The 25,311-nt window shown below is 35.1% G+C and overlaps 1 protein-coding gene across 1 annotated transcript in view; it reads right to left on the bottom strand.

Annotated features, from left to right (window-relative positions):
- LOC143909530 (opioid-binding protein/cell adhesion molecule-like) overlaps nucleotides 1-24,705 on the bottom strand; it is a 98,209-nt gene extending 73,504 nt beyond the window's left edge. The window contains exons 1-2 of the mRNA XM_077427564.1: nucleotides 24,632-24,705; nucleotides 19,756-19,915 (exon numbers count right to left, since the gene is read on the bottom strand). Coding sequence (XP_077283690.1) covers nucleotides 19,756-19,834 — 79 coding nt within the window. The 5' untranslated portion in view covers nucleotides 19,835-19,915; nucleotides 24,632-24,705. The remainder of the gene's footprint in view (nucleotides 1-19,755; nucleotides 19,916-24,631) is intronic.
- Between the last annotated feature and the right edge of the window lie 606 nt (nucleotides 24,706-25,311).

Consider the following 25,311-nt stretch of genomic DNA (forward strand, 5'->3'; position numbering starts at 1 on the left):
ATCATCAGTATTTTATTTTATTTTTTTTATCTCCAACAGCTGAATTTCGCTGTGAGCAAATTGCATCATTCGGGTCGCTGAAGAAGTAAAATCGTAAAAGTGCGTCGAGAAACCCATTAAATAAAATAACGAAGCATTGAATTCAAACGAGAGAGGAAAGGGGGATCACTGAGCAATAATGCGTATATTGTGCGTGAATAGATAGTATCTGGAATTTCTACCATTCGGAATAAAAAAAAACTATTGTTGAACCATCTGGTTGAGTTTTAGACAGGACTGACGGTGGTCAGCGACAGCTGGTAATTAGAAATTACCATTTCTGTCACACAAATTGATGTTAAATTTGGTGAAAATCGCTTAGATTTAGGGTTGAATCCCCCTCTATAATATATACGATCAAACAGTTTCAAATAATAATAAAAAAAACATTCCCAGAAGCCAAATTGTAAATAAGAAAGAACAAACCGACAAATTTAGATATGATAATGACCCATACGAAGACCGGTATTACACACCTGTTTGAAGTTTATTCTGTGGTGCAATAAATTCAGAGATAATATTGATCGTACTAAGGCCAGGGCCACATTAAAATAAAAATACAATGACTTCCATAAATATATGTATAGTATGTAAAACCACTGGAGTGATTAAACGTATGAAACGTTACAACGAAAGCAACCGACGAACGTGCTAGAACCAGATGGCTTTGGCATAATTACAATGGTCAAAACATTCCCAATTACAGTTAGTTGTCGAATAACCGTATGATAATATACTTTCAGTATACTAAAAGCCAGTGTGGCCCGAGCCTAATACAGCCCGTACAAACACAACGGAAGTCCAATAATTTTTTTAAGTCGAAATATCGTAAATTTGATCGATTCGTGTTCATGTAAAGCGTGAGCTAAACACACCGGGTCAAGACGAATGGTGTCCGAACACGAGAATCGGTGATATATCTTTAATTATGATCTAAATGTATTCCTATGAATATAAATGCGTGCATCTTTCGAAAGAAAGAAATTCTTTTCGGTGAATTTCCCACGAGCTTTCTCCCAACGAACAGTACGCACAGAATTTAACCGTGGAGAGTCCCGAGTATTTTCTAGCCGCTCTGTTATCCTTAATTGGGTCAATTTGCAGGGTTCAAGGCACACACAAAATGGCGAGTCATCATTTGAAATGACGCGCTGTTCATTAGTTGAGCAGTGTTTTTAATATTTACAGCAATGTTTACTAGGAAAAGTGAAAGTCACTGAAAGTACACACATCTATGCATATCTCAAACGTACATGTAATAATATTGTGTTTGAGAATATTGACCGCACATTTAGACGAACGTTGATTGATAGAGATACAGGCGTATCCGATCGATCATAATACTCACTTAGGGAATGTAATTCAAAGGCGGGTTTGATGAACCACAACGTTTAGAAATGCCATAATGAATTTTAGTGCGTGTGGTATCGATATAATGTACTTTGACGGAGACTAATATATTCCGAGTAAGATTTTTGATTAATACAGAATGTAATTAGACTTGAATCTTATGAAACAATGTTGATGGATACAGAACATTGAAAGCTCGTAAGAGCGAGACGAGGAATTTCGCAAAGGGGAGTTGGGTGTCGTGACTAAGGGTCAGAAGTTGACTCACATCGATGTTTCGCAAGTCTTTTATTTTTTTTTTTTGGGGTTCGTTTCAGTACACGTCATAAATGTTTGTTTATGATATTGCATTGCAAAGCAGTGACGTGTCCAGTGGCGTGCCTTTGTTTTGATCTTTACCTCTGCTTGGAAACTGCAATGGATGCGTGCAGAGGGCAAACACCTCAACTTAAATACGATACATTTTTTAATGAAACAAAGTTCATTGACATGATTTTCTAAACAACTGAAACGTGTGATTAGCTCAACGTAGTGAACCAGAAAGCTTTCAGCTGTAGCATTAGTAGGTAAATGTTGCGATAATTATCCTTGATTATCCATCTTGAAGGGATCGTACGACACACGATAGACTGCCATTAAAGAACATCAATCAAAGTTAAAAATGACAGTGTTGCCATCTGCTAGAAATATCAAACGAAAATGCAGTGCGGCACAATACGTTCCGGTAATTGGACAAAAGGATCTCAAGCCTTCAAAGAAGACTGACTCGTCATGTATTGTATGTCAACAAAATACGAACATGCAAAGATGAAACAATAGAGCCATAATCATCGAGAAAGCAACTACGAAATTAACGCATCGAATAACGGTAAATCAGTACCTCGAAAAAGAAAGAAAAAAAAAGAAGACCAATAATAATTCATGGTTTCTACTGGCACGATTCGACAGCATACCAAAATCGTTCTTTAATGCATTCGGTGGGAGCAATTAATCGTCAAATAAAATGCCGAGATAACGTCGTCACATACCCAAAAAGGAATACATCAAGTGTAGAAAGTAGGGAGGCAAAAATGGTACGAGAAAATGAGGTTTTTTTCTAAACGATTGACCCAAATGGCGGGGCTCGTACTTTGGGATCATTTGCGATAGACAGTTTGAGAAACGCAGTTTCGTGCGCGATTATGTTAAGTCTTTTGTGTAATAGTGATTTACGCGACGTGGGCGAACAAATGAACGAGTTCAAACGTCCGTGAAAAGTTCTATGTGGGTTTTTACAAACGGATTGTATGCGCACTACATTTCTGCCTACAACACGCTGCATTTACTACAAAAAAATCATGAAAATGTGTACACATTACACAATAGATTACAAATACGTACATTTTTGAGCTTTTGCACCTATGCACAGGGCCGACAAGAGGGGGAGGGGGGAGCTGAGGTAAATATCCAGGGACCGTACTGTACTACTCGAGATTTGATATTTATTATTCTACATAAAAATACATATATTTATTTAATTTTAATTGTTTATTATTATTCGATCCACGTTTTTATAAATTTTACGCATATTCAAAATATACCTAAAAGTTATTTTTTACAAGGCTTTTATATGTTTCATTAGGTTTGTCATGGGACCAAGCATTCCTCTCGGCAGCCTTGCATATACACAACCCGTCGTTCAATCGAATAATATTAAAATTCAAAACTCAGATGAAACTAGGAAGTCCAATTTACCGTAATTTCCGTTTACCGATAATCCGATAATTTTTTTACCAATTACCGGATTTCTCAATTTCAAAATTAAACTACATTTTTGAATTAAATATAAACCAAACGCTAATAAAAATTATTTATTGAAAACTAAGATACACTGCCCAAAAAAAAGTATGAAGAGTATTGAATTCTTTATAAATTTATATTTTATAAAGGACTGAAATTTTATTTTATTTTTTTATTCGTCGTATAAGATAATAATAATATAATTTATTCATACTATCATCCGATAGCTGAGATTTTCATTTTTAAAATATTTTTTTTTCAGTTTTATTTCATTTCATCAAAAAAGTCATTTACTTTCTCAAAATTCTTAATTTTTTCTTCTGGGTAAGTTCCTGCCGCAAACTTTAGATTTATTTCTAAAAAATAACTGGAGTTCGTCTTTTACTGATAACACACACTTAGTCGTAGATGGAACTAATGCAATGTCATCTTTGGAGTCTGAAACTGATTTACTACATCTTCCTCGTATATCAGTTAAATAACTTCTACTTCTATTGTATACTTTATTATCCTGCGGCGGACCAGTATTGCTAGAAAATAACATAAAGGAAAGGAATGCGATAAAAAGCAACAAAAAATATATTTTGTTGATTTACCGGTTAAAGTAATTTACCGATACATTGCCGACCTATTTTTCGGGTCATTTACCGGTAAACATACTTACATATGTAAATATATATATACATACAAACGCATGCATATAGTCTTGTAAACTTGATTAAAACTATTATGATACAATTAATACTTACTGAATGAAATTTTTCCAAGAATACATGTTGACGCTATTCTACATACAATCCTAACACAATTCGTTTTGTAATAACATATCAAATCAAGTAAAAAAAAATAATGAATGAAAAACTATGCACAAAAAATGTGAATCAATGAACTATGAAACGTGACACGAGTCTTATAGTTCACGTCTTATCTAAGCGGAACGTAAATAAACGTGTCCTATTATTTACCATCGAAACAACACCGACCCAATTATTGCCGTTCCAATTTCCAGCCCACCGCCCGTCGGGAGCGGGAAGTTGATTTATGAAATTATCGCTCGAATTAATTAAAAGAATCCCCCGAATTCGTAAATTTTACACACGGATAGGTAAAGGTGCGATATTAATTATTAAATTCAAAAGCGTTTATGTGCAAGTCACAATATTGCATGTTGAATCGTGTGTGTGTGTGTGTGTTGTTGAAAGTACGTATTCGGGTCACGATAGTGACTTTTCGGGGCGTGATGCTATTCCGGAACAATGTTGCGGAACAACCCCCCAATGCTGTTGGTAATTAATTATGTACACATACATATTTGTAATAGCGTACTGACTCATTTTAACGTTTAGAATAACGTAAAGGTGGGATTATTTTGAGTGATGTGCGACATTGTCGAATTCGAAATGGAGGGTTTGAATCAATACGAGTACTCAAGGTACGAGTTTATGTATGTATGCGGGAAAAGAAAATATTACATAGGAAATAATGAGGGACTCGTTAGGAGGGATTTAAATCAAAAGCATACACATTTGCGAGAAAAACCTTTTACGAATAAAATGTAATTTACACTAATGAAGTGCCGTAATATGTATTAAATTTTCACGCGAAGTATATTCCATTTTTTTTTTGCTAAGTAGAAACTCGCATAGCAATACAAAATTGTGTATGTATGTTTCACTATTGAATCGTTTGAAATTATTTATTTAAAGTTTAGATCATTGTGGCATTTACAGGAACTCCCAATGAAAACATAACAGAAGAAATAAAAAAAAAGAGAGTAACTATACAGAAATAAAAGGGTACCATTTTTCGGCCCGGAGAAATAGCCCTATTTCCAGACAAATTAGGTATTTATCACGACATATTATGCAAATGACCATCTCTAAAACATTTCGCCCTGCAAATAAAAAGAGTGGCCCTGTCTAAAATAGATCGCACGACACAATCGAGGTTTGCCCGGCAAAGCAAACGTTAAATGGGTTAACAAAAATTAATACCGACCCTAACAACCTAATCTCAAATGAATAAAACCAACCCTAAATCCCAAAATTAATAAAACCAACCAAGTTTTATGTACTGCAATTTTCCTGTGCGACATATTTTCATGCGACAGGAGATCCGCGCGAGCGATTTTCGTAGCGGCGGTTATCCTGTTAGCGATTCAAATTTGGGATGTAACCCGTTTACCAATTATTAGGGACATAAAGTCCCAACCGTTCCAGCAACGACGAGCATGACGTATTACTACGGTATAGAAGCTGGATAATAATTCGAATTAATGCGAAGTTTCTTCGATGCCCAAAAATTAAAAGACATTATCTAAGCCTAGTATTGCTTCAATATGGTACGGCTTTCCAATGTCACCTCTCTTATTTTCTAAGACACACAAAAAAAAAGTAAAGAAAGCCTGATTGTGAGTTACGAAAGATACACTGACGAAAATTTGGGTGATAAGATGGATGAAAAGTTTCTCAAAATAGGAAGAAATAGAATTTGATATGGTCTCATAATAAAACTTACTCTTATATTCGTATGTAAGCTGCGTAGTTAAAAGTTTCTTAGAAAATGTGTATACATACATATATTTTATGCGTAAGATACATCTTCCGCCTGGTTCTTTTGCGATAAAACGAGGGAAAACACTCTCAGAGTCATCATTAAGGCTAAGAGTGCCAATCAACTGTACATACACATTTATTTTTTGTAAGTTTACCATTAATTCCGTCGCTTGCCCAACTCACGACCGATTGTGCAACGTTCTGTCGGTCATTAATGCATTCGATTCGATAACCTTTTGCTACGCCACTATCCACTCGACCCACTAACCCCACGATTGTCACCTCCGAGGAAACACACCAATGCATCTAGTATGTCGTCAGATCGCCAACTATGAGTACAAAAATCTCCTACACGATTCTACCGTCAATACGAAGCAACAGGCGACATCATAGGTGTTATTTTGCATAATGTATTCAACGGAGATAAGCAGCAGCAGCAGCAGAAGCAGCAGCAACACACTCGATTCCGTTATATTTGTACACGGAGAATTGAATGAATTGAAAGACGAAAAAAAAAGAAAGAAAAACATTCGACTTTCATTTACAACGAATCTGCAGAACAAAAGAGCCAAAGCTAGGATGAAAAATGAACAAGCAAATGTCTATACAAAACTGTGGTGTCACATTCTTTTGACTGAGCATAAAAGCATTCCGAACGATTGTGCATTTCAGCACCGCTGAAAAACAACTTAAAAGATATTGCTTCTTCTGCTTCCGAATACATATAAAAAAAATGATCCAATTAGTAGTCGGAGTTTAGAGCTTTTTATTTTGAATACCCAGAAATGGACTTCCGTTTAAAAATACAGAAAAAACCCCTATGGTGTGCGACCAACAGACCGTTCATAACTATTTACAAATGGTCCTCTACCGCTACTATTTATTCTCGATTATGGCCGAAAATGTCGAAAATGGAGTTCGTTAGTCGGTATTTAGTGCTTCCTAGTAAATTCGTGCATATATTAAGTCTCATTGTCCGACAATCTTTACTGTACAGTCAGTGCCCGCTTTACGTACACACCGTTTACCATAAAATACACCGATAAACATGTCACACGTTGCTTGTGAAACATGTGAAATGTCTCACAAAGGGTACTCCTCCAGAAGATTTTTCGCACCTATGTACTATATCTTTAACCAGCAGTATGTCTTGGTGGTTGCGATTATGTTTAGCACCGAGAGGTTACCGAGTTAAATCTCGTGCTAATATTTAATGCTGTTGGTCAGACTTGAATATTTGTGACACCAAATATTTCGTTTCCTATCAGAGTTTTCCAATTTAACTGATTTCATATTTGAAACGGTTCCTCTATCAAATTGGCAAAAACTATCCTTCCCGCTATATCACAAATGTCTGAATTTGATTTATGTACAATTTGTAAAAATGTATTTACAAGTCTAAATTCATAGTTGTTTCTATGGATTAATTAATTATTTGTTAATTTAGTGTTCTTCATTCTCTTGAAATACAAAAAATGCTGCAATATTTGTAATTAATTGCTTAGGAAGGCGCATTGGGGTTTACCTGTTAGGCTTTCCTGGTATATATCTATGTAAAATAAAATTAAATGTATCAGGTCAGTCCATAAGTTCGTGCGCATTAATAACATGCACGTGATTCGCGAAACCAAAAAGATTTCGAACCTGTCGAAATTCAGTCTGTCACCAATTTTTGTAAACATCGAACGAATAAAAATGAATATCGATAATCAATACAAACGTGCTGTTTTATACTTTTTATTTTCGTGTGGCGAATCTGCCAGATCTGCAGCGATAAAAATTAATAGTGTACATGGTGAAAATACTATCAGTTTAAGGACTGCCCAGAAATGGTTCAAAAATTTTAAATTTATGATAAACCCCGTTCAGGACGTCCTGTTAATTTTGATAACGATTTCTTAAAAATCTTGTGGAGTCAGAGCCACAATATATGTACAGTGGATCAGATTGCAGAAAGGATGGATTCATCTCATGGAACAGTCTTTCGTGATTTTTCATTTAAAAATTTCCCGTCCGTCATTTCACTATTTAAAAATTTCCTGAAAATGCGCACGAACTTATGGACTGACAGATATGTAGTTCAGTGCTCGCCAAGTGGGCTCTTTTTGGGCGTAGTTCATTTTTCCAGTATTATCCTATTGGCCTATGAAAAATCTATAAATGCAGTCGACATTGTAATACCTTATACTAACTACATACATTTTAGTTACTATAAGGCTCAAGTGAAAGACAGGACAATGATTTGGTGCTAATTTTCGTATGGAAATTCTAACCCACTGCGTTCACTAAGCACTATGCCCATATATAATACGAAGTCAACTCCGTGTGGGATGTTATCTAAAATTTATGTACAAGAATTTTATTAAAAACTAGTATACCTCAATCGAGCACTAGCTGTAATAGATACATCGCATTTTTTTAGTCGAAATCACACTTGAGACTCGACTTTAGTCCCGAGAGACACGCGTCGACCAACCCAGACGAAGGTGTACGATGAACCCAGAAGAACGCAGAATCCATTCATTGAAAAAGCGACTTTGATTCACCGTCCAATGTCGCCGGTTACTCGCACTCTCCTTATATAGAGACTCCGGTCCAACGTTATCGCAGAATGTCGATCTTCGAACTTGGCAATGTTTCACGAACCACGCAACTTTATGTAATCCACAAAAACATGCCGAATTCCAAGTCGAATCTCAAATTATCGACAGTCTACGATGGGTCTACGCTTTTCCATTCTACGTGCCTAGCCCGTCTGCTTATTGACGTTTATCTATTACCATTTCATTGTCGACGGCCGCCATTGTTTGGGGGTTTTCAATGGTCGAACCATGAAAACATGGCGTCACGGAGCAACATTTAATTAAGCTGTCATCGTCGTTTGACTGTGACCGACGAACGCTCGAAAGCCCACAATTAGACAGAATGTTTTATTTACACAAAACTATCGCCCCATGATCAACCGAAGGGAAAATGGGTCGTTTTTACAGCTTCCGAGATTTTCCAACGAAATTGAAAATTACATGGTAGTAGTCAAGATAATGTGTAATTAAATTGCTTGTTTATTCACAGTATCGGACAAAGAAAAAAATCAAGATAATTAGTATGATAATATGGATCTTTATAAGAATTATCAACATTGCTTTAAATTACATGCACACATACATATGTATACATATTTGTAGATTGTTTGACAAGTAGTCTCTTTAACGAGACCTCATTTTCGTGATATATTATATATTCACGTTTTCTTTCATGTGATTATATTACGCCGTGCAAGTATTCAGAACGTGTTTTCTTAAGTAATTAAATCAGATATAACGTAAGACGAAGATAGGGGTGTGAAAAAATGCAAAAAATAATGGAATTAAGTGATTGGAAAATTTTCCGAGGGTTTTTTTCTTATATTTCTCTATATATAAAATATGTACGAATGTTGAAATTGAATCGAATGATATTTAAGTTTTTAGCTGCTGTGTAAATGAGATCATTTTTGTCGTCTTTAAAAGTCAACGGGAATACCACTGAAGAGTCACATTTCCAAGACATATCATTTGTTTAAACGGATTAGCTCGAAGTAAGCGTACATAAAAATATTATATATTCATAGAAATTTATATTTATAGTATCATATATGATATCCACTCACTATACCTGTTTTTCATCATTCAAAGGAGCATTATTTACAAACATTTAAATGAACAGTTCCATTGAAAACGATGCAATCTTTGTAAATTTGTATTTTTGTATTTTCCAAATTTGTAAGCAAGCATGCTGAGGAATTATATAAAAACACACGAATTTATCCAAAAAAATTAGATAAATAGTCAAGCTATAAAACAGTCAAGAACAACTGTTTTCTCATTTGATCGTAAATTTTACACGCCAAACTATTCTTGAGAAAGCAAAAAAGTACCATCGAAATTACAGACACACGTGAACTGTTAAATATATATTCAAAAGTATAGAAAGTAAAAATAATAACACACACACAGAGAAGAATGATTCCAATTAAACCCAACATAAATCTAAAGAAGGAAACAGAACTAAGCCTACACCGCGATACAATTAAAATGTAGGACATAACTCTTGGAGCGAAGTTCGAGTCATCAGTCGAGTTGCGTGGGTCAAAAAGCACACCCAAAACGATCGGGACTAATACTAATAACCATAATGTGATTACGATCGGAGGTTGTTGATATTGACTTTTGACACACCCACACAATATTTCATATTGTCCCCCTGGCGACGGCCAAACAAAGACCTTCTTCCTGAGTTACATCATCGGGTGACCCATGTTCGATCACTGATCGATTGTCGATAAAGACCTTGGCCATGTCGTCTAGCGGCAAACGGAAGTCAGACCAAGGATGTTGCGGATATACGGAACTGTCCAACACGGTCCGACGGCCCGCTGACAAATTGGGATATCGTGATAGACGACATCTAATGAATAATTAATGGCGACGTCTAGGAACGAGAGCAAATTAAACAACACAATATAGTGTTATGAAATATGTACATATGTATACATAGATGGGGTGGCGTCTGATGTTTTCTATAAGGGGGGGGGGGGAGTTGAGGAGGTGTCATCAAGTTTTCGGCTCAAGGGTCCAGGCTAGGTATGACGTCACCTAGTCCTCTTGTATCCTGCTCGCGAACACGTAAGGTTGTGCGACGCAAACAGGGAGATTTCCACGGCACGCCATTAAAACGTATGTATATATGTATGTAGATATATTCAATATTATAATTTGTATTGAAAATATAATTAAATATTCAAGAATGACGTTTTGAAACAATGAAAATTTGCTGGACTGTTGATTTACATACATACAGTTTGCAATACTTCGTCAAAATTTATGTAAAAATGTTTTATCTAAAGTGATTTAATAAATGAAATGAGATTTAATAAATACATAAATGAAATGATTTAACAAATGAAATACATATGTATTGTTAACTTCAATGATGTTTACAACACAAATGTATAAGACAATTCATCCTAAGCAAGGATATATGTACATACATATGTTCATTTATTTTTAGGACTATTGTGGCATTATAGGAATTTCTAGTGCGCCACAATGTTCGAAAATATAACAGAAAAAAATAAATATGCAGAAAAAAATGCATATATGTACATATACTTATAAATATAAAAAATAGAAGTAGTCACAACACAAATAATAATAGTTAAATATAAGGAGGAAAATTGAGAGTGTCTTGCATCAACAGTCAGCATCAATACGTACATATGTACATATACATATGTTATGAACAAGAACCAGCCGTGAATACAAAACAACAGAAAATAATGATGAGCGCAGACCACCAGACAAATAGGTTAAAATAATCTGTGATAATTAACGCTCACTGAGGTGGCAAATATCGCATTCAGACAGGGCAGCAACGATTTCATTAAGAAGTTGGATAGCTCTTGAAATAGGAGCCATCCGATAAAGTACTGTGCGGGCAGGAGGTACAACCATCAAATTATGATGTCTACCACGCACATGTTCATGACGTTTGACCAAATCGAATTAATGAAAAGTTTCTCCGAAGTTCAAGAGAATGATACCCAAGTATGCCCAAATGAAAAGGAGTAGGGTACAGATGTGGGTAATACCCATACTTTTTCCTATATAGGAAACGAAGAAATGCTTTGTGCACTTTCTCAATTGAAATATAAGTACATATGGATGAAAATCTACGTTTACACAGAAGATGAATCCATTTTGTCTTTGGTCTTTTTTTATTTTAAGAAATTTTGACCGTTTTCTTTATCATTGAACATGTATGTATGTAAGGAATACCAAAAAAAGTTAAAAATAAGAGAAAGGATATAGTAAAAACACCATTGCATATTGAAACATTGCAGACAAAGACCTACATTTTATACGGGGATGACTTTGCGTCCAATGGAACACGGTTCGTGACGGCAAATTGGAACAACACGAAAGCGCAAAGGCGGAACACAAAGGTACAAAAGCTCGGGTCACGACCCAAAGTTACACCAATTTAATCCTCCGTTCCGATTAAAGCACAACAACACCCCTTTAAGTGTCGATTTACAACGCTCTCTCGCCGAGTCCGAACCCACGGGGGTGGTTAAAACGTCGATCGAAGCCAGACATGCAGGCGTCTCCAACACAGTGCCGCATTGCATCGGTGACCCAGATTGCGTGCACTATTGTCGGATGCAAGAACCCCCGGTGCATTGCGGTTCGATCGCCTCAGATAAACCTGGAATGCGTATTGCCTGTTCGGTCCCATTAAACTTTTTTTCCTCTCTATGCATTGTTTGGCTCGCTGTGACCCAATTGCAAACCGCATGCACTTTATTATTTTTATTATGACGATTGGAAATGTGCAACGGCTAATTTTAGTGCGTGACATTAGCGAACACCTACCTAGTGCTTCTTCATCGAAGAGAGGATGTGCGAGAACGTGCTGTTGCGGTATCGATATTGTTTTTGATTACGTGTCATTCGTTGCACAAGTGCAATGTATGCAAGGAAATTAGTCATTGCGATGAGTAAATGATGACCCGTTTATGAGTAGGTCAGTGTGACAGGTTGCGGTTTACACTTCTCGGAAGATCCAGAACTTGCTTGTAGAATCTCGCTAATACAATTGAGGCATCTGTTTTGACGCGTATGTACATATGTATGAGAAGCGAATACATATAATAATATTAGGTTGACGAATGTTACATTTGACAGTTGGCTATCTAAAAACAAGAGAGCAATTATGTACGTGTGAAGCAGGAAGTACAATGAAACAATTAACAGACACACCAGGATAAATAGAATTCATAGGAATTGAATGCTTGAAAACTATTCTTTTTCAGACGCAACTTCCCGTAATTAGCGTATGCAACTGTACGTGAAAAGTGCAACATCATACTGTTTGTTCATCGCTGTTGAATTTGATACATATGTAAATTTATTCGAAGCGAGCTATGTAAGATTAGCACATTCGAGGATTTGACAAATAAGATTATGTGCCCATTTTCAGATGGAATTTCGGCGAATTATTGGCACATTTCCCGCGTGAGATGGGCAGCAGCTGCGTTCGTAGATGCGAAAACGTTATCAGCAAAGCACATAAATATGTCGGGTGCAAAAATATAAAAGTAAAAACATTGCAGCTGTGCGCGCAGAACCATTAGATGGGTAGATCGAAAAGCGAGAGCTTTGAAGAGAATATGCAAACGAGGCAAATTTTAGAAGAGAGACAGAAAGACAAATCGAAAAAATAATCGAACGAGGGGAAACAGAAGAGGAAACAACACACGAGTCGAGCTGGCGAAATAAGAAGATAGAATAGAAATAGAAGCATGTACATATGTACATATGTCCATATATACGAGTCCAACAGCCGTGTAATATATACAATTAGTCCATTTCTCTCGTGGCTCGAAGACGTGTAAATAATAGCGTTATGAGTTTTGATGTATGTAAAAAGCTTTCAGGCAATTTACATGAAAATTTTGTTAAATATGTGTACGACTGCAATCAACTACATATTGTAATTTAAAAAAAAATTAATGATCGTTTTCAAACAGGTAAACCCACACCCACTACGTATAACATTAATGTATGTATATATACTAATAAAACAGTTTATTACAATTTATCATTTGCACGACAGAGGAAAAATAATCATGTGTACATAAGTGAGGCCGGAATAAATAATCCTCTTATACAAAGCTGACTCTTGAAATGTCATTAGTTGAAACACGATATATGTTTGAAGGATACATTGATCCGCCAATAATTTTATACATATGTACATAGATATGTATATATATATATAATTTCATAATTTTCAAAAGACAATCAGCCAGCTGTATAGCTGTTGGTTGCGTTAAAACTAACCACCGAGAGGTTCCCGTGTTCAAGCCCTGGGTTGAACTCGATTGAAAAGAATTTATTCGGAAGCTTATCAGACTTGGATATTTGTGACTCCAAGTCGATCGTTTCCTATCAGAGTTTGCCATTTTATCTGATTTCATTGTTAAAACGGTAAAAAAAAATGTCATCAAATTGGCAAAAACAATCCTACCCACTATATCACCACTATTTGAACATGATTTCAAATTTATAATCTATAAATTTATATATATACAAGTTTAATACCATAGGTGTTGATCAGGAGCAGTCCGTAATGGCATCACGGGAAAATATAAATTATAATACAATATAATACATAAAGTTAGTAAAACTCAAACATTAAAAAAAAATTGGTCAAAATTTGAATTACTCAAGTTATACTTTTATATGTATACATAGACAAAGTTGTGCAAAAAATGATCCAACCCACAATAATATACTGTATTATTTAATTTTCTATAGCTATACTTCTATATGTATGTAATGTGGATTCATACATACATATGTACATATGTATGTATAACACAAAAACATCAATTAATCGCGAAAGTAAAAATATTCTATTATTCGCGTGAGTTGAATCGTTTTGTATAAATCACGTCAGCATACATACATACATACATTTTGCTTCAATACTTTTATTTTGAATAGAATTTATTCTGCAAGGTAATTATTTCTAAAATCACCCACATACATATTTTCTGGCGAAATTTCTTGAAATTTATTTTGAAAATAATAGAATAATTTACTATCGTTAAACTAACACGGGAAACGAAAAAAATGTAACACTTGACGAACCCCACATTTTTTCTTACATTTCCAAAATACACACCTACCAATGTTTCATGAAAAATTATCACAACAAAGGAAAAGCTTCCACAGATCAACAGCGGCAACCATTTCAGTCGAATTTACTACGATAAACATAATTGTGCAACACACGACAACAATAACACGTCAAGCGTCACAATGACGCAGAACTTTAGGCGCAACCAAACAACACTGGAGCTTTTCGCCGGGAGCTTTTTTTACGACACCCGTAAAGAGAACAGTCGGAAAAATTCTCCATCAGAAAAACGACGTCTGACATTTGCATACGAATCGTTTCAACGAATCGCGCAATACCATACGTCTTCTAGACGGGAAATATTTTTTAATTAACGAAAGCACAATTGAAATATTTCACCATACAAAATTAACCCTCATTTATTATAATATAAGCGTACGTTATTACCGTAATCCTTATTGCGTTTGCTTTTTTTTTCTTTTTTTTTGCCGCTGATCGTTTAACGGTGCAAAAGGGTGCAGCGTTCCTTAAAACAATGCGCCGAAGCGAGATGACTGCACTTTGTAATCAAGCGGTCGGAGCGAGACGGCCAGCGTCCACCGGGAAGGGTCAATTAGTGGCCCGCGGGCGATTTTTGGGACCCCCCATTTATTTATTTCGTGCGCTTTAGAAAATTACAGGCCGCTCTTATCGACACGATGAAGATGCATATTTAAAATATGTGTAATGAATGCAAGAGCGGGAAAATATGGTAATGTCACGTGCACTGCATAACGGTATTATATCATCGCCCTACTGTACATATATTTTTCAATGATAAGATTGAAACATATATGTACATACATACATACATATACATATACATATACTCGAACGTCGAATGTATATATGTAGTGTACACAGAAGTACTTGAGTATAACTAATTAACGGTAACTGGATATCGTATGAATACAAACACAATACTAAATCAATTTCAATCTGAATTCCGATAATGTTAATTACTTTGTCTATATACGAAGTATCAATATATTAAGTTTTGTTTGTACTTTATCTACAAAATATTTAGTATATATGTATGTGCATATGTAGTATTAATAGATGAAGTCTTCCATTCTAATCTTGAGAAAATTCAACTTTCTACAATATGTTTTGTATATTATCAACATTCACTGTCTTCCGCTATTTATTTGTATTATTCAAGATTACTATTACGAATTTGTAAATTTAAATTGCCAATGTTTTTTTTTGTAAAAAAAACTAATTTATATAATTCTTAAATATCAAAATATAAATACAAAAATATATGTGATTTTTAAAGAACATGTAAACCTACATACACAGATATATACATACATGTATATTACACAGATTTATACATGTATATTGTACAGATTTATCTATATACATGTATATTACACAGCCATATATACTTATGTATATAAATGTATATTACACAGATTTTGACACAGCTGTCGCGATCGTGCTCAGCTGAGCAGTAAAATACAGATTGCTAGTTTCAGAGATATGTACATTCAATAAATTGCAATGCCTTTATATTTGCCAGCTTTTTACGAGTCTGTTAGTTCAGTGACATTCCTGCCCGTCAAAAATTTGTGATCTGATTTTGAACCACTTCCATTCTTTAGATCACATTTTACCGACAAACGGGGGTTAGCTAACATTGAAATACGCTAGTGTCTTCGACATGGAGCTAGAGGAGTTTAATCATTAACGAAATCATCAAAAATTACATCGGAATATTGTGTCAGATCGAAGCGATGACAGCTAGCTATCCAAACGGGTGTTTCTTCCACCCATTCACAACTCACTTAAACAGTTACTTTTTTTACACTCATTTATTCGATTGATCTTCCAGTTTTAGCCTACAATATTTTTGCGACGATCCAGTAAAATCGACGTGGAATTCGTTTTTACTTTACAGCGAAATCCCCAAATTTGACGAGCCCACGGCTCCAAAAATATCCACAGAACGCTAAAAACGAAATTGATTTTGAAGTTCAACCACACAGAAAGCAAACATTACGACCGAAACGTCAATAAGACAGTTTTGGCCAACATAACATAAACATATAAATAAATACTTACACACACACACACATACAAATGTGAAAGCAGAAGAGGAGATGAAGTCCGCCCCTACGAAATATACGATTCATTACTTTTCCCCTATTTTTGGGCGCGCGCTCATGGCGCATGGGGGAATTAATTTGATTGCTTCCTACGAAACGTATAAGGGACACAATATAGGAGAGGGGACGGTGCGAGGCGCGGTATCGAGTTGACTTTTCTATTATTTTTAATTTTCTTCACCGCTTGGACCACACAAATTGAATGGGTCAGTGGCGGCGAGAACCAATCTGGTTCAAAATTTACAACGCACCTGCCCCCCCTTTACACACATTCAAAATGGGCAGTTTAGAAGTTAAAATAAAACAGTACAAAGAGTCGTTTAATGGCATGGAACAGCCCTGATCGTATATCTATATCAATTGACGAACTCCCCCAGGCTTTCAGTTTATTTTTCGATATACATACGTACACATAGGAGGTACCGTATCGATAGTGCGACCCTTAGATAAGTCTACTCGAAAGGCAATAACTACCCTTCTAAGTAAGATTGACTTGTCGTCAATATAAATGTACGTAAAGTGGACGACGTGCGTAAATTAATAATACTGGTATTACAGCCATACATACATCGAGTTATTCATAAGAGGAAATCTGTCAAGGCAACTAACTAATAGAACGATATAAAAGTCACACAGAATGGATTCATAAAAGAAATGAACACTACATATGTGTTGACTTTCCCATTTCAGGAATAATATGGAGATGTGTGTATTTTTCTTTCAGTGAATATAGAAGACGGAGAGGGTTGTGGATAAGACCTATAATTAAGATTCTAGGACATTTTATTTTTTAATTACATACATATATACGATACTAAAAATTTTCGAACAAAATATACAATTTATTATTTCTAGAAGGCTAGAAAGTTTTCAACTAGTTTAATTAAATAAGAGTAACTATGTATGTATAAATGTATGATTCAAAAAATAATTGCTCTAAATATTTGAATAACGGTTTCAATATACATGTACATTTCAAAAAGTACAGTCAATATAAAAAATAAAGATTAATATTGTGGATATATTATATATTTGTATGCCAGTGAGTTGTCCCCGCAATGAATATCGAGACACGATATTTAAACTCTACAATTATTTGGAAGAGTGACATCTTAGCATCATTCATTGGCCATTATTAAGGAAGGACTTTGATAGAAAACATTGAAAATATAATATCAGACAGTATATTTATTATATTTGCACCGGCTAGTGAGACAGCTCAATATTAAATATCTATGAATATTCTTATTTTTACATTTTTTCCTTCTACATATCTATACGAACAATGGAGAGTTGTTCTTAGGAAAGCCAATAAGACAGAAGTTAATTTGTGTGCCAAATGAAAAACTTGAGAAGAATATCGAACAAGAATAAAAACAACTAAATAGGATCGATCTTGGGCGTGGTGGGTTCAAATTTCGACCTTGCTTTTTACACTTCATCAGTCCACATAAATGCCAAGTGAAATGTGTCAAAGTAAAAAAAAGTCATAAAAAGAAAAGAGCGTTTCTGCAAAAACATTAAAAGAGTCGTATCTTTTTGGCGAAGAAGGTGAGAACAAACCGACTCGGCGGTCCCGACACATTTTCGAGTAATTTTTAATGAAAATTGAAACATTACACATACATACGTATACAAAGTAAATGCATAAACGTGAAACAAAATTAGGAGCGTGTACATAAATTGCTGATGTAATCAGTGTAAATAATTTTGCATGTCTGCTAAACATAAAATGCAAGGCACTACAAACGCTAGGACTACCCATATAGTGCGTGGCGTATGAACGTTACACAAATACGGCGAACGGAAACGCACACACGTACGTACATATTTTAATATATGTACATATATGTGTGACGAGTGTCGGTGTGGAATGGGTTAGAAACTTCTATTTTCGTTTGTGAAGTACATTCGTACCGTACATACATACTGCTACACGTTGAGGCTATTCAACCGCATCTTCGAAATTAAATCCTAGCGATGGGACACACCTCGTTAATACTAAATCGGAATCGATTTCCAGAAAATGTACGGGAACTATCTGTAGATCGACGTTTACCAAACTACATATACTTATTATATGCTGCGGGATAAGTGTAAAACAAAAAAAAAAAAACATGGGTGTGCCGGGCAAGCATTAACATCACTTATCGTGAAACATCTCATGTGATGGCGATGAAGCAAAATGAGATGGTATCAACTAATCACTCTACTTTGGACCAATACTAGAGGCAGAGGTTGGTACAATCAATGTCGACTCGTTCGTGGGAATTGATGACTTTTCACCCATTTTTGTACAGCACGTATGTGAGGATCGAAGATTTTGAAGCAGATCAAACAGCGCCGTTGTTTAATTAATTAACACATATCGATGCGGGCCAATGCTTGGGAGCCGCTGACGAATTAACGAGGACCGTTGCCCGAAAATTCAAAACGTATGAGGGTACGTAGAGATAATTTGAAAACGATAACGAGCCCGCTACTTTCAATATACATATGTAGGTTCAATTAATACGGCTGTCGCCGCCGAAACGAATACCAAAAAAAAAAAGAAAAAACCAAATAAATAAATAGTAAAACTATCACTATTAGGGGTGTTACAGGAGTGAATTAGCGAGCGTTCATTCAGATGACGGTTATAATAATTGACAGTGACATAAGTACCGAAATGCGCGCCGAAAACACAATCGAACTCGTTAACCTTTAGCGCTCAGCCCGAACGTGCAGATAATAAAACGTATAAATATTTATGAAAATTACACAACACTACGCGCATACATACATATACATATGCATAAGATTTATTAAACAGTTTCCTATCGGTCAACGCGTTCAAGGTCAAAATGTGTATTAATCGTTTGAATTTCCGCTGAAAAATGGCGTAACTAGTGAATCAGCAAAATTGACAAGCCATCGGAAAAAAATAAATATGATTGTGCAATACATATACATATATTGCATGTGTGTATGTACCAACTCATCTTCAGAAGATGCTAAAGATCATACACGCAACTGCCAATGTCACACAATATGCAATCTAATGAAGACTTTTTCCTCTGTTATTTTTTGTCGTTGTATTTTCATAATCAGTTTTCAACAATATGACGGTCGGTCCATATAGTAAATATAAAAAGGAAATAATATCACGGCACTCGAGAAAAGCAAAGTAATTATTTTTACAGGAAAAAAATAAATACCTGTTTCAGATTGGATCAGAGTGACGAGCAGAAACGTCGCCAACAGGATTTTCATCCAACTAAACCGAAATACGGCCATCTCGAACAGTTTCTTCTAACACTTCACCGAATAAACAAACACTCAGCGTTGATCACACGCTGGTGAGGGCTAAGGCACTTCCTGCTGAAATAAACAAAAAAAAGTTAATTAATTACATAATTATACGAACATAATTAAACCCCGATATGCCAATTGACGTATAAAATCTACAATAAAACAAGTTTTAAACATCGAGATTTGATTAGTAATACATAAGCTATAAAATTGTACCGCATAAAGAAATCAAATACCAAGTCCGGTTTTTTTATTACAGCACTATTTCATAGAAATCGTTCGACTTTCATGCTATATAAATTCTAAGAACGGCCTAAATTTAAACATCATGTCACAATGTTCCCTAGTGAAAAGTGTGATCCCCAAACAAGATAAAATGAAATATCTGTATATAAAAAAAATACTAAAAAAAGAGGACAATTTAAAAATATTTCATCATAATTTTTCGGCATATCTAGATCAAAATTTATAAACGAAATATTTCATAAGTAATCAGAAACTGCAGTCCCCTAAAAAAATGACGAAAATATCGCATATACAACTGGCATTTAGATATTTGACATACTCATTAATAATGAGTAGGTTAAATATCTAATCATTTTTATTTTCATTATATTCACTAGTTGTAAGTGCATACAAATGCGCTTTTTTTCGTAATTTTTTTCGTAAGCCGCCACTGTATGTAATATAAGCAGTTAATAAAACAATTATTCCCATTATTTCTAAAGGTTTTCAAAATTAATAATTTATTTTGTATCAACGTTAAGCTATGTACGTTGTAATCAGTGGCGGCTCGTGCATAGGAGCTACGGCGCTGCAACATCCCTAGAAAAATTACGAAAAAAATCTCATTTGTATGTTATTTACAACTTGTGAATAAGATATTTTTTTTACATATTTAACATATTCATTATCAATAAGTATGTTAAATATCTAAATGCAAGTTGTAAATGAGATTTTTCTTGGGGGTACTGCAGCGCCTCAGCTCCTATACACGAACCGTCACTGGCTGTAATGCTGTTTCTTTGTTTATAAAAAATAAATAATTTATAACGACTTTTATTATAATATAACATGTTATACTATAGTTTAATATTAAAAATATACATCAAGAGTTTTTCAGATCCAGATTCCTGAAATTCTCTTAGCTTTCAATGAAATTTTCCTGTCAGACGAGAGATCAAACTCCTTTCAAATGTTATTCAATAAGAGGCGTCATCCTTTCGATAAGAATTCCGGATTGACGTACGTCGCTATAAACGAGCCATAACTATTTCGATCAGATAAACTGATTCAATATTGAACCGTACGCCTACAATAGAACCGTTCAACGTCCCCCTGTTTCTATCTCTTATTTATTTGTCAATTTCTTTTTTTTTTATTTCACGATCGAATCTATTACGAAATTCTAAAACGTTACGTTACACGGCCTAACTAGCGAAAATACAAATCGTCATCAAGTTGAAGGTCGCAGCAATAAAAAAAATTAACGAAACGCGTTGAATTAATTATATCACACCTAGTAATAAAATCACGCAATATGATTAACAAACCAAATTGTAAAAAAAAAATGTCATTCAAACGATAATTGTATAGTATATTTGAAACATTTTCGACGATAATATGTATGTAGGTAATAACTGTTTACGCACTGAACACAATATGATCAAATATTTACGAAGCTCCCGCGTCTCGCTTCACATCATCCAGCGTCCGCCACTGGTCGAAAATATTATCAAAAAATAAATTTACAATATTGGAAATGCATTCACACACGCATACATACATACGTTTATATTTATATTATACATACAATACTCCGTTCTACCGGGGACCGTTCTACCCGAACGGTCGGGATTCTATTTCGGGTTCCTGCATTTTATGACACGTCGATGCGTTCCTAGAGGAGCTTTCTAAACAGGCCCGTGCCTAGGCGCATAAAATTTGCCGCCCCCAAACGACCGTACATAATAATTCCGCCGTTCTCCCTCAAACGCGTTAAGTGGATGACGAAAATTCTCTGAAATTGTCAACAGTTGCGAGTAATTGCAGTGGGGCAGGCTTAATCCTCGACACGTGTGCGTATTAAGCCTGCGTATAAATTTGCTCATAGATTTCGTAAAAAAGGGCAATTATTTATCGAAGAATTGGTATACATATTATGTAGTTTCAAATCTGTTAGCGTTCCGTCACGCAGGCAAGCAGTCACGCAAGATCCAAATTCAAGCATAGGTATGAACATATACTATAAAATAAGGACACTAATTAGATAATAAAATCATATTTTATATCGATTGATACTTCGTTTATTGGAAAAAGTAATTAAAAAATCTGAAATTTTAGTCTTTGAGAGTTTGAACTTTTGTATTTAGTTTTATATTTGGTATGTTAAAACCATATAAATTTAAATTTGAACAGTCCCATTAAAAAAATCGAATGAGTTTCAAATAGTGAACGATAAATTTATTATATCATATAAACATTTTTATTTAAATCATAACATCCATACTGATTAGCCATACAGATCAAATTAAAACTGTCGTCAACTGTTTCTTTGACTCATTGATATTTTATCTCAACACATTAATTGTATGACTGAATTTATTATTAGTTTTCCTCATATTATAGTAATCAAATATGTTATATTAGATAATAGGGCAGTAGAATCAGTAAATAAGAACCCAAACTTCGTCACACGACCAAATCGCTTGCAAGCTAAGAAGAGGTAAGTAAAAATTATTAATATCTAGCAGTGGTGTACCGTGAAATTCTCCCTGTTTTTGTCGCACAGTCTTACTTATGTACATCGTGAGCGCGAGCAGGATACTAGTACCCTTGTATCCTGCTCGCACACACGAAGTAAGACTGTGCCACAAAAACGGGGAGAATTTCACCGCACGCCACTGATATCTAGATATGTCCGGCAAAAAAAGAGGAAAGAAAGAGACGTATGAAATTAGGATGGAGTCCATTTGGGCGAATGAAGCCGTATTCTAATCTAAAATGCCACTGTGCCTGAAGAAAAAGATCTTCCATAAATGTCTTGCCATTGATGACGTACATGCTAAAATTGGGTATTGAACGCCAGAATGCTGCATAAGGTTCAGTGCACTCAACAAAGTATAAAACGCTGTATGCTTGGCGTAACGAGAAAACTGGATACGTAAGCTAGTGGTATGACAAAGCCGATTGATGGAATGGTGCGAGAAATTACATTTGGCGAGTCACGTAGCTAGATGAACTGACGATAAAAGAAGTACGCGAACGGTGAATGTAAAAGAGTACAAGGAAAGCCACGGGGAAGATGGGTGGATAAAATCAGAATAATGTGTGGGATGAGTTGCTCAAAACAGAGTCGAATGGAAGTGTGTTGGAGAGGCCTTCATCCAGCAATAGTAATGAAAACAACGTGCATATGTGTATGTATGTATGTATGTATATTGTAAAAAGTTCGCGCTGTAACACTCGCCCAATTTAATGCACGCGCCGCCCCTGGCTGTATAGTCCCCAAGGACTGCTTTAGTTTCACACCACAAATTGAGAAATTAAATGTAGATCCTGTTCTAAAAATATTTAGAACAGACTGTAGGTAGCGAAAGTATAACAGTAAGTCTAATTATTGTCGCTTTCGAGAAGACATTGTGCAATATAAAATCCCAAAAATACATTACGTAGCCTTGAAGATGAATCACATCCCCAGCGTTTCATCAAATTTTACAAAAAAAAAAAAAGTGCATTAGAAGACATTAAACTGACCCACATTTATAAAGCGAAGAAAACTCAAACGAAAATACGCGCGAATGTGATTCACACACTGAAATAGACGAGAGCGATCGAATTCGTCGACTAGACGGCTACATTTTTCTTACAAAAATAAGCAAAAAATTATAATTATAACTAGAGGTAGGATAGTCACAGTGCTTTCCATTGTTCGGCAAACCTTTAACAATGCATTTACACGGCCCCAATACACGGCCCCCTCAGGCTCCGGTGACTAATTATAACACACAAGGAAAATATTTAATAAAAAAAATATATTTCTCTTTGATATTTAAACATTCGTGCTTAAAATGTATTTTTTTATACACACACACACACACATACATATTATTCAGAATAAACATTTCATATTTACTCGAGAGGGATCATCAAAGCTTACCAGCGGCTTTTAATTCGTAAATAGACACTCAAACAGTCAACGATTGAGTGCACCGTTTAGTAAACACAATATAGATACATACATACATATATACGATTGAAAATCAACAAGATTTAAAAAACACACAAACGGCGACAAAAATCAAAAATTTTCATACACGAATACGATTTTTTTTGTAAAATGCGGTAGGAATTACACACGGCATTAAAAATGTAGACGCGCAAAGTACTTTTGCATTAACGGGTCAAAAGGACACCTCGGATGAATATTATAAACAATTCAACAATCCAACGGAAAGTTTCGACTTTCGGAATTTACATTTATTATCAATTCATTTGAATAAAAACACGGTTTAAGCAGAAACAGGTTTCATAGTTGGCGTATAAATAAATAAATACTTCGATATCGCACAAATTTTGCGCAAAGCCGGTCAAAGGGAAATCTTTATTCGTTTATTTTTTTTTAATTCTTTTTTCGCCGGCTACAAACGAGCGCGAGAAAAGTTTCGCAAGAAGCGACGGTCAGAATCGGTCGAAAGTTGGAGCTTCGATTCGAATACTCATTCGAAGCACAGTTTAATTGATAAAGTGCGCTTTTTTGCGAAAAAAGTAAGAGGTACACACACTGGCACTTGAAGTCGCGGAACACCGGAACAGCGGACCGAACAACTGTACGCTACAGAACACGCCAACAGACTGACCGACAGAGAACTCCCGCTGTACAATAGTGTCGTGTGTAGATGTATGTCTACGCAGGGGTGTCCAAATGCAAGTATGACGTAAAAATTCTCGAACCAATTTATTAGGTTTGTTTCCTCAAAAGTGTGTTGTACAAATCGTGCGTAATGTTTGCCGATTAAAAACCGCAAATATCTCCCTCACATGATGTGCATGTGTGCTGTGTACTTACATATATAGTATTAATAATGTTATTTTTTAAATATCGAGGAAATGAAGTAATCATTTTTAGCTTTTCATTCGACCTTGTGATAATGCTTATAATGAGATATTAACAGTGTGTATTTGTCACCGACGAATAATCATATTATGCTCTTCATTTTCTTGTAAGTACATGCCTACATATTTATTTCAATTAGAAACTATAAAAAATACTTTTCCCACAATGCATTCATAAATATATATGATCTTCACTCTGTTAGTTCAATGACATAGCTAACATTGAAATAATCTATTGTTTTCAATATGCAGCTAGAGGAGTTTAATCATTAACGAACTCATTGAAAATTGTATCGGAGTCTTGTGTCGGATCGAAGCGATGACAGCTAGCTATCAGATAGAACAGT

The sequence above is a fragment of the Arctopsyche grandis genome, chromosome 3 (assembly GCF_051622035.1).
Source record: "Arctopsyche grandis isolate Sample6627 chromosome 3, ASM5162203v2, whole genome shotgun sequence".
Lineage (NCBI taxonomy): Eukaryota > Metazoa > Arthropoda > Insecta > Trichoptera > Hydropsychidae > Arctopsyche > Arctopsyche grandis.